This window comes from Schistocerca serialis, chromosome 1 (assembly GCF_023864345.2).
Source record: "Schistocerca serialis cubense isolate TAMUIC-IGC-003099 chromosome 1, iqSchSeri2.2, whole genome shotgun sequence".
NCBI lineage: Eukaryota > Metazoa > Arthropoda > Insecta > Orthoptera > Acrididae > Schistocerca > Schistocerca serialis.
The window spans coordinates 876,009,340-876,026,518 of NC_064638.1; the positions used below are offsets into that span (position 1 = coordinate 876,009,340).

The following is a 17,179-nucleotide window of genomic DNA, read 5'->3' on the forward strand; positions in this document are numbered from 1 at the left end:
AGTGGCTGTCTCTTTGATAGTATACATTTTGCCAGTTACAGGACTGGGATAGGTAGTGGTAGGAGGGTGCATAGGGCAGGTCTTGCAGTGGGGATTGTCACAGAGGTAGGAACCATAGGGAAGGGAGATAGGTGTAGGAGTGTAGTGTCTGAAAAGAATATTGTGGAGATTGGGTGGCAAATTTTCAGATAGAATGGATCTCACTTCTGGGCACAATTGTAGGAAGTCATGGCCCTTGAAGTCGTGGCCCTTTCGAAGTAGCTGATTAATACATTCCTGGTCAGGATAATACTAAGTCACCAATGGTGTGCTCCAAAGTCTTTTGAACTAGGCTGTTGGGGTAATTATGTGCAGTGAAGGCTGAGGTGAGAATGGTGGTATATTGCTGCAAGGAGTCTGCATCAGAACAAATATGTTTGCCTCGAATGTAAAGGCTGTAAGGGTGGTAACGTTCAACATGAAAAGGATGGCAACTGTTAAAATGTAAGTACTGGTCTTTGTTGATAGGTTTAAGTGGACGGAAATGTGTAGCAGGCCTTCAGTGAGGACTAGATAAACATCAAGGAAAGTGGCATAGGATTTGGAATAGGGCCATGTGTAATTTATTTGGGAGAATGTATTCATAGTGAGCCCATCTGGTATAGGTGTCATCAGTGTATCTAAACCAAAACAGGGGCTGAAGAATTATGGATCCCAGGAAAGCCCCCTCCAAGCGGCCTATGAAAAGGTGCAGCTCTTGCAGTTGATGAAATGTCCACATTTATAAAATGAGTAGTTTTCGAGCTTGACTGAGTTGAATGAAATGTAAGATTGTGCAAAAAAGAATTTTGAATGTACTATAGTTTCTGTGGCATCTGCCATCGTAATTTATGACATTCCTGCCAATATAGGTTTCTCTCTCTGTTTTATTTTCAGTTGTTTCTACTACCAAATTTTCATTGTGTCTACTCACACCCTATTGAAGACCTTTCTGAGATGTTTTGTTTAGTTTGGCATAATCTATAATGTTTGTACGAGTATTATCATTTGATTGAAACTATCACCTTCTTAATGATAGGTGCCTTTCTCTGTTTATAGGCCTGCAACATCTTTTGTTGGTTTGATTAAGGTTGTTCAATCAAATTGTTAAATAATTGCTCGGTTCATCCTTATCTGCATGATCTTCATTTTTTTGAATTCGGTGAACTTGTTGCTTCAATTAATCTGTTAAACCTCCTTGTTCTGAAATGAAGTATGATAATTTGTTTCTGGCTTCATACCTTTAATTATATATTTTGTGTCTATGATTGCTTCAGATTTTAAAATCATTTTGGAGCACTATATCCTACTAAATTTCTAATTAATTTGAGAGAGTATAGCTTTATTTCATTATGTGGACTTTGTCACTGAAAGGCAAACAGATATTTTAAATGTAAACAAATTACATTTTGCCTTCCTGTGGGACACCAACTTATGGAAGGTACCTTCGGTGCTGGGTGCGAAGGTTTTTCATGCTCTGACAAAGTCCAGGGCTGGGCCGGCAGTAGGATTGCTATTGGCAGGGTCACCAATGTCAGAGTGGTTTTGACAGAGGAACCAGACAAATTGTATCTCAAAACATAAAAATCCACATTCTGCAGGGTGGAATTTGGGCATGGGCCCAATAACCCAGCACTGTAGAAATGTCATATTACCAAACCACAATAAGAGTGTCGGATAATGGCTGGGACATACAGAACACGAATTCAGCAAGGAAAGAGGGCAGAAGATTTGGCAGTAGTTACTTAGAACCTACAAACAATGTTGAAACCTGGAAGGATGAAAGAAATAGCTGAAGAGATTGTATTGTGGCATTACAGGAAGTGAGATAACCAGGGCAAATGCAGATAGAAATGCCTCATTATTCTCTGCTGTACTGGGAACAAGAAAAAAGAACAGGGCAAACTAAAATATTTATAATAACAGAGATTAGGAAAAGTCTTTCAGCAAACTGGAAGTAAAAGGAAAATTCAGAACTAAAACAATAACAGAATACGCACCAATAGAGGAAGAAGAAGAAGAAGAAGAAGAAGAAGAAAGAATAAAAGAACAGTTTTATGAAGGCCTTGAAAGTATCTGTACTAAAGTGCAAAACTACTACCTATTGCTTGGTGTGGGAGATTTTAATGCACAGATCAGACAAAATGAATATGGAAGAGTATCGGGGAGATACACATTACAAGGAAAAAGTAATGAGAATGGAGATATACAAGTCAATTTGGTGCTAGTAATCATTTACTTATGAGGAATATGTGTTTTCCACACAAAAGAATACATCTTGGAACATGCAAATCAGGTGTATGTAGCATAGTAGAAGCATGGTATGCCACGTCAGTCACAGAGGCACAGTGCTGCAGGGATCCAAACTGTGATTATGACCACTGCACTGTAAATGCTATAGTGAGAGAGAAGTTTGCAGTAATACATTAAATCGGAATGGCAAAACAGCAGATTCAAATATAGCAAAACTGAATGATCTCGCAATTGTTAAAGCATACCAAATAAAAATTAAATGTCCTGATGGCCAGCGAAGAAACAATGGAAAATCAAGACAGATGGAATGGGACCGAGAAAGTAGTGAAAGGGGTAGCAGAAGAAAGGAAAGAAATTAAGAGTTTGATGATGAATGTAGACTATCAAAGACTATAAAAATTCGGGAAGACTTAGAATGCTGCAGAAAGAGACAGGAAGAACTGTGGGGGTATATGAAGTATGTTCATAGGATATGTAAGAAAAAGGAATGACTGAAAGCAAAATTTCAAGTGAGAGAAGAACTAAAGGAACAGAATGAGATACGAAAATTCTGTCATTGAATAAGGAAGATGAGAAGAAAAATTCAACCCATCCAAAATGCGTGTAAAAATATAAATAGTATGATAATCAGAGATGAACAAAAAAATATTGTTGAGATGGGCAGAATACTTTGAAGATACACTCAGTACCAACTCAGACCGGGTATCAAGAGAGTCACAAGGACAGAAGGAGAATATAGAGACAAGAGAAGATAAAAGGGAAGAAGCAAAAATACCAACATTGGTGGAGACTGAGTCAGTGATCTAAGTGAAAAATAATCGTGCACCTGGTGACGATGGAATAGTGTCGGAACTTATAAAACTTGGTGGTAATGTAAGGCTTGGTTTATAAATAATATGTGGGGAAAGATAGCATGCCTGAACTCTAATAATATGTCCTATATATAAGAAAGGAAAAAAAACTTAGCTTATGAAAATTAGAGAGGGATAACTTCATTGAATACAGTGTAAAAGCTATTTTGCAGGGTGCTAAATGAAAGGATAAAGAAGTGCCCTGAAAATATCCCAGGAGAATAGCAATGTGGTTTTCAGCCATTAGAGGCACTTCTGACCAGTTATTCAGTAGATAAATAATAGAGAATAGGAGGAGGTGGAGGAGGAGGAAGTGGAAGATAGGGAAGCCTGGAAGGTATCATGTTGTTGCGGATAACAACCAGGTTCATTTAACTGTGGTATGTTATATGTTCAAATCTGTGAGGAAAATAACAAATGTTGTAACAAGTTCTGAACAATCATCTACACTGGAGAAATCTTACTCCACATCTTCATGGCTCTGCATCAGCTGTTCCACAGCTGCAGCCAGCATCATGTCAAAAAACGAGAACGCTGATGCAGTTTTTTTAAAGACTTAAAATACAATTTTTCTCGAAAAGAAGATTGTCAAACTATAAGGTCATTGAAACCACCTACAATATTTGTTATTTTAGTCTGATTTGGACTGCATTATAAGTAGAAATGTAATAACTTACAGAGTTGCTTTCTAATAAGAACCTAAATTGGATTTCACATGTTACAGATCTTAAGTGTTAAAGTTTTGTAACTTTTTTTGTTGCAGATAATAGCAGACTTAATTTCTCTACTTTCATTCACTAATTTATTGTTGCTTCATATTCTTTGGTAACACTTCTCAGAGGAACAAAGTTTTTGTTGCACACAAGTGTATAAGAAGGATAATATATGATGTCCACCACTCAAGAACCTTTTGAAGACAGTTCGTTATTAGTTAGGCACAACAACCACCACATTACAGCTCATTTACTATTTGTATGAAGCTTGTTTTCAATTATGAATTGCAATTTGAAAATAACAGTAACGTTCTTCGCTACAATAATACAGAAGGAATTCTTTACAGCAATCAAGAATCCATAATGTTGCACAGAAATGATTGTTGTATTCAGGTACAAAAATCATTGACAGCTTACTCATTGAAGTGAAGAATATAATGGATAGTAAAATTAACTTCAAACATAAACTGAAATCGTTGTATTTGCTTAACAACTCCTCCTATTCCAAAGAATTTGTTTGAAAGTGTACAGTTTTGTAACTTGTGTCTAGGAGTGTGTGTGAATGTTGTGAAATGTAAATCATTGTGTAGAAAATTACAGGTATTGCAAAGACTAAGGCAAAAGACAACTACGTAACTAGTAGAAGAGCATTATGAATATAAACTCTCTTGTACCACATAACATTGAAAGATCACATTTATGACCATGGAACAAGCAAACTACTAACCATTTTCTTCAGACAGCTTGAGGGAATGCTACATGTTGAGTACATCGAAAACCACCAATATCTCGACAGGTCAGTTTATGGCGTTTTCTAATTCATGCCTTGAAAATGTCGGGGGCAGTCTGTCAAACTTGTGAGTTATTAAAGCACAGTGTACATTGGGAAAAGCTTAAAGCTAAAAGTTAGCTAACAATATAAAAAATTGTAGTTATGTCACTCATAACAAGTGAACATCACCGCACTTTGTAGGTTACAAATTCCCAGTCAATAAAGACTATTGGTATTTTGAAACAAAAAAACATTTTCAGACATTTTTCCAGAGTCCAAAAAAATACCTTTGTCACTGATATCTGAGTTTGTCTGAACCATGTGGTTGTTAGAGGCTTACATACATCTTCATGTGTCTATCAAAATCCTCTTTCTGAAGCTTTTCAGTTTGCCACACACAAGTTGCCCACATTGAAGGGGAGCTGTTGTCTGTTGTCAATGCACAAGCAAATCAATGTATGTTACCCGGAATGCTTCTTTTTTTTCCCCCTGTCACATAACCTTTAATCTTTGTGAAAGATAATTCAGTTGGATTGCACTGGCAGTAAATGCATAACTATGTGACTACATTCACATTGCAAGTAAGTCAAGTTCATATGTTTGCTCACGTGATTTGATTAAATTAATGAGATGCAGAATGGAAGTTAGGCATGAGTCTGGCTTAAACAGTGCAAAATATTTTTATTTTTAACCCAGAGCACAATAACTGCTTTCCTGTTGTTCATGCCAAGTGTTTTCTTAATAACAGGTGAAAGATAACTGGCATTATCCATTACAGTGGCTGAATTTTGAGAGAGCTATGGCCAGAACAGTTCAGTGAATCGCTTATTGAGAGTGACATTATTAATTTCTGAATGGTGGTAATCTGTTCTGATTCACCCAGGTTTAACTCATGGTAGTACATTGTTGGAATACCTTCTTATTTTGTGCATCTGTCTCAGGAATGTGGCTTGTGCTGCTGCTGTGTCATTGCTTTCCATTAAAAACTTTCTTCCATCATATTTGAAACCAGTGTCATCCAAAATTCTTTGCATTGACTGTTATCTTTGAATCTAATTTTCTCATGCATAATTCTGACAAGTTTTTGTGGCAGTGGATTTCACTATTTATTTACATTTCAAACACGGAGTGCATTAAAAAAATTCTTGTCAAAACCATACAGTTGTGTTATGTTCCTTGCTATTTCAATGCTTTCCAGGTTATGCGAAACCAATATTTCTTGATATTTCTACAGCTCTGATCCTTTAATTTAGATTTCACTGTACAGTTATTTTGCTGACATCACAGGCTCTGCAGTCCATTCTTCTCTCTTCAAAATGTTAACAGTGGGAGTCTCACTGGGAGACTAACAATTGAAAAAGTTGTAAACAGGTAAATAATCTCCATTGCTTGTTTGTGGAATACTTGATGTGTGTTCCCAACGCCTGATGTATTTATTTTGGAATTATACTAACATATTTGCAGATACACATTCACAGTTGCTGCAAAAAAACATCGTTGACAGTTGAATAAATAATTCAGTTTCTCGGTGAATGAAATTGTGTGATCTTGAAGTATGGCAACAGCACAGTCTGTAGAAGAGATTCTAGCTGTCTAGCTTTAACTCGCGGCTGGGCGCTCGGAAAGAGAATTAAATCTTATTGGGTGCCAGTGGTTAATGGAGAGGAATGCACGGAACAATTGAAAATTGTATCGCCTTCCTGTGACATGGGTGTGGACTGTAGTATGAGTACAAAGTTTGGTGGTCATGAAGTTTACAGTATCGTATCTACTCTCAATGCAAGCCAAGAAAATTTCTTCTATCTTCAGACCAACTGCTACCCTTGGGGTACAAGTGTACTTAGTATTGTATTCTAGAGAGGTGATTAACTGATGAATGTCACACTAACTTGTTGGGACCAAGGCAGAGGTGGAGTATATAGGAATGAAAACAGTTGAAAACCGTCAAGAATGTTCAAGCCTAAGTTTTATAACCTCTGACTGTGGTTTTTACAACATGAGATAAGTGAAGAGTGCAGGGAGTGTGTTATGTGCAATACTAATGAGCTGTTGTATGGCCCAAAGATTTTGTTGAAAAGGAAATCAAAAGATATGAAATGAAATGCAATCTGGAGTAATACAGTGTAATGGATAGGTAATATCTGCTCGTTAAGCAATAGTATAATGTGGAGTAATAGGTGTTTATACAAATTAAGTTATGAACCTGAGTGCTATTGTGTAACAAAAGTTTGATTAAGAACATTATGTTTAAACATGTTTTATTTTTCAAATACAGATACGAATATAGAGTTGAAATGATTCATCAAGGCTCAGTTGATGCTAGCAAGAATATTGTCCGTGAATTTGCATCAGATTTTGAGATTGGAGAATGTTGGGGCTACAACCGATTCTTCCGTCTCGATCTACTTGCCAGTGAGGGTTATTTAAACACAGAGAATGATACTCTAATTCTAAGGTGAGTGTATATTTTATTTTCCAGCCTTATTTTTTAAAACATTTTTGTGCCTAATGGGCTTATCCTGTAGAATGCATGGTACACTGGAATTTTTTTTTTCGTAGGTTTGTGAAGTTTGGAGCCAGATCTTGGAATCAGTCTGATATAATGTGTGTACCATTGTCCTCAATACTTTTAGGTTCCTCTCAAACTGGTGTCTGACTGACTTGCTCTTCCTTTATACCATCCTCAAACAAACCTTCTCTACTCTCCAAGAAACTAACTAATAGTTCCAAAAGCTGTACCTTATCAGTTGTAAACAGCATTTAACAGAGTGAATGTATGTGTTATGCATGTTCAGTCTGTTATAGACCATGTGCTTTGTTTGTGGTCTTAGAAAGGGTCATTTCCATGCTTAACAACTCACGAACACTTATTTTGAATGAGAAGTTCACCAACGTTATTGAGAACTTGCAATGTTGTTGTAGAAAATCACCATTGGTTGGTGCAAGTTAAATATTTCCATGCAGAAGTTATGACTTACAGGGAAACGAGAACAAGACTGAACAATGCAGTGCAGTTTTAGAGCCAGTGTGATTGACTGTGCTAATCCAGACTTTAAGAAACTGCCTTCAAAAGAGTCAGCACAAAGACTGCAGGAACAGATGCATAAGATATTTCTTGTAATGAGACCAATGACAACTCTGTAATAGTCTGATTGTTTACAAGTACAGAACTTGTGTGACATCAGTCAGTCACTGGAAGGGAGTATGCTGGAGTACAACTCAGGCACACTGTCCAGGAAGAAGACAGGTCACTCATATCTTGGGTAGGCATTGTAAGATCTGGATGCTATGGGTACAGGGAATTTAAGGGCTGCTGTTCTTACTCAGCATCCTAGAGTCAATTACTCAGCCATTTCATGGGCTGCTCGTTCATTTTTCAAAAGACTGATTACAGCACTATGATCAGATAAACAGATCTGTGTCTTATATTTCATTTTATGAATTACTGTTACCCTTACACGATCTTGCACATCTAAAATACTCACATAAATCATATTGTGTAATGCACCATTCATTTAAGTGAAGTCGTGCCTTTAAAATATTTTATTCGAAACAGTCCAAATCGCAGTCTTAAAATCTACAATAGGTTTTAGTTTAATTAACCATCTTTGGAAACTTATGTTCTTGGATGCAACACCAGCAATGTCACAGTAGTTCTTGTCATAAGCATTGTAACAGAAACACATGCTACTAGGATTGCATTATCATACTTTTGTGGTGCATAAATAAATGCTGTATACAAAGCCTGTAATGAACAATAAAGTGTTGAGATTTGGAGTTTTTACTAAAGAATTTCGTAATAAGCATTATATCTACAGTTATCTACATTAATTTCTGTAATATAGATTAAAGAAAGTACCAGCAGAATGCAAATAATTTAGGAGTAAAGGAGAACATTCACTGAAGAGCAGAAGTGTTGAGTCATTCACCTACATTTTGTTGGATGGGCACATAGTGCTGGGATGGTGTTTCTGCATGTAGGCTGGGATGGGTGTTGTCTTTAGTGGAGTGGGTAGAGGCAGAAATAGGCAGGAAAGAGGAGGGGTTTGGGGACAGGCAGCTAGCGGCTGGGTGGGAGGCAGCAGCAGTGCAGGACAGGAAAGCAGGAGAAAGATGTGGCAGGTGCATGGGCTTTGCATGCAGTGCATGCCTGTGAGGTGCAGTGCATGATGGTGACTTGGAGGCATGGATTGGGAGGGGGTGAAAGGACAGATTATAAAACTGTTGGGTAGAGGGTGACGGGACAGAGGGTTAGTAGAGATTGAGGCCAGGAAGATTATGGGAGCAAAGGGTGTATTGCAGGATAACTCCCAACTATGTAATTCAGAATAGCTGATGCCAGAGGGAAGGAACCAGATGTCATGGGTTGTGAATCAATCACTGAACTCAGGCATGTTGTGCTTGACAGATTGTTGTGCTGCTGGTGCTCAACTTTGTTCTTGGCTACAGTTTGGCTTAGCCGTTCATTCTGGTGCCGGCTGTTGGTGGTCATGCCCACATAAAATTCCGTGCAGAAATTGCAGCAGAGCTGGTATATGACATGGCTGCTCTCAAAATGGCCCTGCCTCTCATGGTATGGGCTGAGCCTGTGACAGTGCTGGAGGAGGATGCACTGGGTGGGTGAACTGGGCAGGTCTTTCACTTGGGTCTTCTACAGCAATATGACCCCTGTGTCAAGGTGGTTGGGATTAGGAGTGGCATAGGGATGGACCAGGCTGTTGTATAAGTTGTGTGGATGACTGGGGTGGCTAGGATTTTGGGTAGGAAGTCTCTCATATCTAGTTGTGATGATAGATAATCAAAATCCTGGCGAAGAATATGGTTCACTTACTGGAGTCTGTGGTGATATTGGGTGACAAGGGTGCTCCATTGCAGCTGATTCTTGATGGTGGTTGGAGATTAGGAGTGTGTGAGTATATTGCAATGGAAATCTGTTGGTGGTATAGTTTTAAGGAGGTAGTGTCTGTCAGTGAATGCCTGAATAAGACCGTCAGTACACTGGATAAGGAAATTCACATCACTACAGATATGCTGTCCATGTATGATCACCTGTATGCAAGGAATTTTTTGGTGTGGAATGGGTGCTGCTGTCAAAATGCAGGCACTGTTGGTGGTTAATGGTATAATATGGACAAAGGTGTGGACTAGAGATCAGAAATGAAAACCGTAAACTTGGCGTTAAACTTGCTAGTTGGTCTTATGACGACGTCCCCAAACTCGCTGTCTCCATGTGCTCGGATATTCAACTCGGCAGTTTCAACCACTTCTCATTTAACTGAAGATCTTGTCACTTGAGTCTATTGTCAGATAAAAGTGCTATAACAGCACGTATAGGCGAGCAAGTACATGAATTCACAAGTATAACCGAGGGCGAGTATCACTGCAACTATTTATGTAAGTGTTGGGCATGACAGTTATTATATGATCTCCCACTTGACCACAGGTGAGGGATCAACCTCAGTGCAGGCAGTACCATCAACCTCAGTGCAGGCAGTACCTGGGAAGGCCAGAGCAGTGGACCAATTGGGGGACATAAGAGACATGCTAGACATCCCTCGCATCCCTGCGTCCGACCCCCCACCGTGATGCCCCTTGGCTGTAGCCTCAAGCTGTGTGATGGAAGCCAACACAGCCTGGAGTCGACCCCCCAGTAACTGAGTGGTCAGCATGATGGGTTGTCAATTCTCTGGGCCCGGGCTCGATTCCCGGCTGGGTCGTTGAATTTTCTTCGCCCAGGGACTGGTGTTCTGCTGTCCTCGTCTTCATCCTATCATCCTCATTGACTGCAAGTCGCCTATGTACACAGAAATCACATTTCCTATATATTACTGAAGTCACTCCTGTTTGAAGCTCATAAAAATATATAACAAATGAATAGTGTGCTTGGCTTATTAGCAGCAGGAACTCTAGGTGGGCTCTCACTGACAGTGTAACCTACACCCATGCCTTCTGAAACATGTCGCGCAGGAGACCCTTTAGCCAGGTGGATGGGAGATCTGATGGAAGTGGAATACTTCCTTCCATCTTCAAACTAGCTATCAGAGTGTGTATCCCCCTCCTTGTTGGTTCATGACCAGCAGTCAGGCTACCACAGCCTTGGCGTTGCCCCAAACATTCCAGTGGATTGTTCCGAGGTGGAAGTTCTGGTGGAGATCCCCATGGCCACTTGTCCCTTGACTGCATAATTCTGGCACAAGCTGAGGCATTTTCAGCCCTATGTGCCTTATGATGTGGAGGATTTGGTATTGACACCAGACTCCTATATGTCAGATGAGCAGTTATTTACAGTAGAGAGTAAAATTCACCCGCAATTCCACTGTAAGCAGTGGAAGTGTCGTGTACATTGGGCAATGCCTTTGGAAGCTTAGCTTTCCTTGTGTGACCCTGCAAACTCAAAGCTTGGTCACTTGCTAGCACTAGCCAGGATTCTTGTTTACTTTGATCTTTGCTTGCTTGCATTCAAGTGTGAGTACTTTGCAACATCTGCTTTTAGTTTTGTGTTTGTTCCTGACAAGCTTAGGGACTCTTTCGTCACTGCTTAGGTTGACACTTTGTGTTCATTGTGTCACCACGCATCATGGTACTTCGTGTTTGTTCTGAGCATTTCATGAATGCTGTAATCTCGCTAGGCTAGACATAACAGTCAGACTGTAAAGCAAGTCCATTTTAATTCTTAGTGACATGGAACAATACATGACTTTAAGAATTGTAGTATCCCTTGCAAATTTGGGGCACCAAGTTCAGTATTTTACTGCCAATGTTCAAATCACAATCGGTGTAAAACCTTTTCCTGTTAACTGTGATTGTATTGATAAAAGAATATGTATTTCAACTGTGAATACTGGGAAGAAAAAAAAGACGGGGAAGAAAGAGTTACTGATGAATCAAGATCAAAGGAAGTTAAAGAAAGAAAGGAAAAAAACAAACAGGAAGAAACATCAAATTGCAGACAGGCACAATAAAAAGACTCTTACACATTGGTTTTTGGCTCTAGCCTTTGTCAGTAAAAAACGCGGGCACGCTCGCTCGCGCGCGCGCGCGCGCGCACACACACACACACACACACACACACACACACACACACACACACACAAAAAGACCACCAACTCCAGCATTTCGGGCTGCAATGCAACATTGTGTGGGATGCGAGCAGCAATCTGTAGGGGGTGGTAAGGGGAAGGGATAGTAGTCTACAGGTGGGGAGAGACGAACAACGCTGTCTGGCAGAGGGTGCAAGGACTAGACTGCCAACAGGCGCGGCGTCAGGAAGTTGTGAGGCAGGGAGGTGGGGAAAAAGGAGCAAAAACACACAAGGAGTGGGGAAAGCATACCTCATGCACACACATCCGCCAACTCCAGCATCTCAGGCCAGAATGCAACATCATGTGGGATGCAAGCAGCATCTGGAGGGGGTGGAGAAGGGAAAGGGATAGTAGAGTGTGGGTGGGGAGAGAGACAAATGCTGTCTGGTGGAGTGTGCAGGGATTAGACTACCAATAGGCACAGCATCAGGAGGTCGGAAGGCAGGGGGGAAAAAAAGGAGCAGGGATAGACAGGTGGATGTACTGGCAGAGGGCTGCAAATAAACAGGGTGGAAGATGAGATGAGATGATAGGATAGAGGGGGTGGGAAACAGTTGGTTGGAGGGTGTGGGGACAGTATGTTACCGTAGGTTGAGGCTCAGATAATTATGGGAGTGGAGAATGTGTTCTAAGGATAACTCCCACCTGTGCAGTTCAGAAAAACTGTTGGTGGAGGAAAGGATCCAGATGGCTTGGGTAATGAAACAGCCATTGAGATTAGGTGTGTTATGTTCAGCTGCATGCTGTGCCACAGGATTGTCTACTTTGCTCTTGGCCACAGTTTAGTGGCGACCATTTGTCATGGTGGACAGCTGCTTGGTAGTCATACCAATATAAAAAGCTGTGCAAAGATTGCAGCAGAGTTGGTAAATGACATGGCTGCTTTGACAGGTGGTCGACCGTTGATGCGGTAGGAAAAACCTGTGACAGTGCTGGAATAGGAAATGCTGGGTGGGAGGATTGGGCAAGTTTTGCACGTGGGTCTTCTACAGGGATATGATCCTCAGGCAAGGGGGTTGGGATTAAGAGTGGCATAGGGATGGCCTAGGATGTTGTGGAGGTTGGGTGGGCAATGAATGGAACACCACTTTAGAAGGGTCGAGAAGTATCTCTGGTAGGATGTCCCTCATTTCAGGGCATAATGATAGGTAATCAAAACTCTCGCAAATGATGTGGTTCAGTTGTTCCAGTCCGGGATGGTACTGGGTGATGAAGAGGACACTCCTTTGTGACTCGTACTTGTGGTTGGTGGGAGAATTGGGGATGTGAGAGGAAATGGCATGGGAGATCTGTTTGTGGACTAGTCTGAGGTATGGTGCCTGTCTCTTGAAGGCCTTGGTGAGACCCTCAGCATACTGAGCAAGGGAATTTTTGTCACTGCAAATACACCATCCACAGGTAGCCATACTATAAGGGAGAGATTTTTTTGTGAGAAAGGGATGAAAGCTGTCAAAATGCAGGTACTGTTGGTGATTGGTGGGTTTTAATGTGGACAGAGATGCAGATGGAGCCGTCAGGGAGGAGGTGGTCAACATCTAGGAAGGTGGCATGCTGGGTTGAGGTGGACCACATGTAGCATGTAGGGGAGGTGTTGAGGTTGTGAAGGAATGAAGATAGGGTGTCTTGGCCCTGAGTCCAGATCATGAAGATATCATCAGTGAACCTGAACCAGACTAGGAGTTTGGTGTTTTGGGAAGCTAGAAAGGTCTGTTATAGATGGCTCACAAAGTGTTGTCATAGGAGTTTGCCTTGGGGGTGCCCATGGCTGTGCCGCGAATTTGTTTATATACCTTTCCTTCAAATGAGAAGTAGTTGTAGGTTAGTATCAAGTTAGTAAGGTGAATGAGGTAATGGGTTTGGAGTCTGAAGGACATTGGGAAAGGTAGTGTTCTATAGTGGTAAGACTATGGGCATGAGGGATGTTGGTGTCTAGGGACGTGGCGTTAACAGTGACGAGTAGAGATCAAGAAGGTAAGGGGGCAGACAGTCTGTGAAGGAAGTGGTCCATGTCTTTGATGTGGGAGGCTAAATTACGGGAAACTGGTTGGAGGTGTTGGTTAATGAGGGCCGAAACTCTTTCAATGGGGGCACAATAACCAGCCACAATGGGACGTCCAGGGTTGTTGGATTTGTGAATTTTGGGGAGCATGTAGAAAGTGGGTGTGTGGGGTGTCATAGGGGTGAGAAGGGATGGATTAAGAGGAGATGTTCTGGGAAAGGCCTAGGGTTTTAAGCAGGATTTAAGTTTGTGTTGGACATCCGGGATGGGATCGGCCTTCTGCCAAGTGGTCACCACGATTCATAACAACGGTGGTGGGACCTTTGTCTACAGGTAGATGATTAAGTCAGGATTCGTTTTGAGGTTGTGTAAGCTGTTATTTCTTCTACTGAAAGGTTGAAGGTTGGTGTTTTGAGGAAGGGACCTGGGGAACGATGATGAGGCTAAGTTGACCAGCAGATGATTGGGAGGAGGAGGGGGGGGGGAGAATATGGTAGATGGTGGTATGAGCTGGAAGAGATAGGGTTCAATGTTGGAATTAGGTTGGTTGTGGTTGGGGGTCAGGGGAAAAGAAGTGTTTCCATTGTGGGGTCAGGAGGAGAGTAAATCTTTGATAAGTCCAGCATGGCTGGGCTAAAATAGGTGTAGGCATTTGGATAGGACTAACTTCTGTGGGGCTGAGGCTTTTGGTGGAAAGGTTAACAACAATGTTACGGGAATGTTTTGGCTCTGGATTTGAATTTGATGGAGGGTTGTGTAACGTCCTTCTTACTAATCGGCCTATCGTGCTTGCGATATAAAATATGACCGTGTATCGCGTGTATGCCTAATGGATTTTTTTCTTCTAATTGTATAATGCTATCTTTCCTGAAGAAGTGATACCAATAACTAGGAGGAAAGTGTACGACCGACCCTTCTGATGGAAAGTCCACTAAAAATAAAATTAATTAAATCGAACAGGACTATAATTTGGAAAATGAAAGTTATTTTGTGCTTTCACTCACAAACAACACTGGACAGAAAGGGGTACCACTGATCATGAATCCAAAAGTTACACATAGGAAGTAATTAATGGTTGCCAACCCACTAGGGCAATTTACATCCAAATCTTGTACTACAAGACGATGGGAAAGAAAAACATGTATTATTAAAGGCTGACATGGCTACTAACGGTTGCCATGTTTTTGTGTGTTTTTTTACTCTAATTTTAAGTGAGTATGTAATGATACAGAAAACTGAGAAGTCACCCTTACGTTATGTTTGGCATTAAATTTTGAAAAAGGCAGTTGAGTAATGATTTGAAAATATGCAATTAAACAGTATGCTAGTACTGAACTTCATTACGTGAACAATGACTTTCAGTGACCTCAGCATAATGTCATCAAAGAAATTTTCAAAAAAAAGCACTTTTTACTTTGCCGACTCTTATTTTGCAAATTGGATTTCATATTATCATAATGTCATCAAAGAAATTTTGAAAAAAAAAGCACTTTTTACTTTGCCGACTCTTATTTTGCAAATTGGATTTCATATTATTGTCTGAACAACTGAGCCTTTTTTTTTCTTTTTTTTACTGATTTGAACAGAATTAAATACTAGAATACATACCAAACCAAACAGCCATGTGCTCCAAGCTATACGTAAAATAAATAAAACTTCCACACTCTTAATTTGTGCATTTCTTTAGATTTGGATTTTTTCCAGTGATTGATTCTCAAACTTGAAAACTGAAATTGCTTTACTGTAGTCATATACTGAAGCCTCTGTTGTACAACAGTTAATTGGAAGTAGGCTGAGGCTAAAATTCTTAAAAGAGAAATTATTCATTAATAAACTGGCTGTAACTATTCATTTGTTTCTTATGACACTCACTTAGCATATTAGGGAAAAAAAGGAACAAGGATCCTGCTTGGTAACAGTGTCTGGGGGCAATGAGGACACAATCGCCCTGAGTTTAACTGATTATTATTTAAATAAATCCAATCAAATCACATTCAGTTGTGCTGCTGGGTTGGCCATTTAGTACCTTCTACCAATGAACAGCCTTACTTCAGTGCTGTGCATGTGACAAAACTCGGAGCCGATGATGAAACTGTGTTGCTGGAACTGCTGATGGAACTGCTGCTCTTGCTGTAGACGGTAGCATATTGTGGAGCCATGACTTAATTATAGGAATGGGCAATTGTAATTAATACAGCCTCTTCCATCCATCCACTGTCTGTCCTCCTGCTCTAGACATCTGGCCAGTGCGTATACATGATGCCGCCGAAATAGTACACTCTACTGTGGGAGCGTTAACACCACACTTCCGCACACTACAAGTGCTGGAACCCATCTCCCACTCTCTCCGTGTGCTGTACGCAACAACTCCCTACCAAAAGATTTTATAACAGACAAGCACTGCTATTATCGTTGCTAGTCGATGCAAATAACAGTTCCTTTGGCTTTTTCCTGGAGCTTACAAGTTTCACAGTAAAACATAGATAAATACAATGAAACATCAACAGACTTCTACCTAAGTGTACACTTACAGTGAAGCAATGTCCTTACTTATTAAAAGAAAGCATTTAAATTACAAATATTTACATACAATTCAGAAAAAAAAGTTATATATCGATAGCAGGCGCCATGCATTCTGCATTTTCGGTGTTACAGTTAGTAGGGAGTTTTGGGGGATGTGGAAAGTTGAGAAGGTCAGCTACACAGGGTAAAGCTGCTATGAGGGATGGACGAGGAGGAACACTGTGGGTGCAATAGGGGTTGGATAGTGGTGTCCCGAGGCAGGTTAGATAACTTACGGAGGTGCTGTCTGGAATGCTCATCCATGTCATTCCTTTCACACCAAAAAATCCCTCCCACATGGCCTGTCTGTCCGGGGACAGCGTATCTGCAGTGACAAAAACTCCCTTGCTTAGTATGTTGAGGGTCTCAGCAAGGCTTTCGCAGACAGGCACTAACCTCAATACCTAGTCCACAAACAGATCTCCCACACCATTTCCCCTCACACTCCCACTCCTCCCACCATCTCCTCTCCCATTTTCATTTCCCACCCTGTTTATACACAGTCCTCTGCCAATGCATCTGCCCATCTTTCGCCACTCCGCTTGCGTTTTTGCTCCTTTTTCCCCACCTCCCTGCCTCACAACCTCCTGACGCAGCGCTTGTGGGCAGTCTAGTCCTTGCACCCTCTGCCAGACAGCGTTCATCTCTCTCCCCACCTGTACACTACTGTCCCTTCCCCTTCCCACTCCCTACAGATTGCTGCTTGCGTTCCACATGATGTTGCATTGCAGCCCGAGATGCTGGAGTTGGTGGTCGTGTTTGTGTGTGTGTGGGGGGGGGGGGGGGGGCATGCGCACATGTTTTTTACTGACAAAGGCTGTGGCCAAAAAGCTATGTGTGAGTGTCTTTTCATTGTGCCTGTCTGCAACTTGATGTTTCTTCTTACAGATAGCAATCTGTCTTTTCCTTTCTTTCTTTTTTAACTTCCT

At 41.0% G+C, this 17,179-nt stretch overlaps 1 protein-coding gene across 1 annotated transcript in view; it reads left to right on the forward strand.

Annotated features, from left to right (window-relative positions):
- The window catches only part of LOC126486396 (E3 ubiquitin-protein ligase TRIM37-like), a 305,290-nt gene that overhangs the window by 97,166 nt on the left and 190,945 nt on the right, over positions 1-17,179 (forward strand). The window contains 1 exon segment of the mRNA XM_050108945.1: positions 6,883-7,062. Within this exon segment, the coding sequence (XP_049964902.1) occupies positions 6,883-7,062 (180 nt within the window).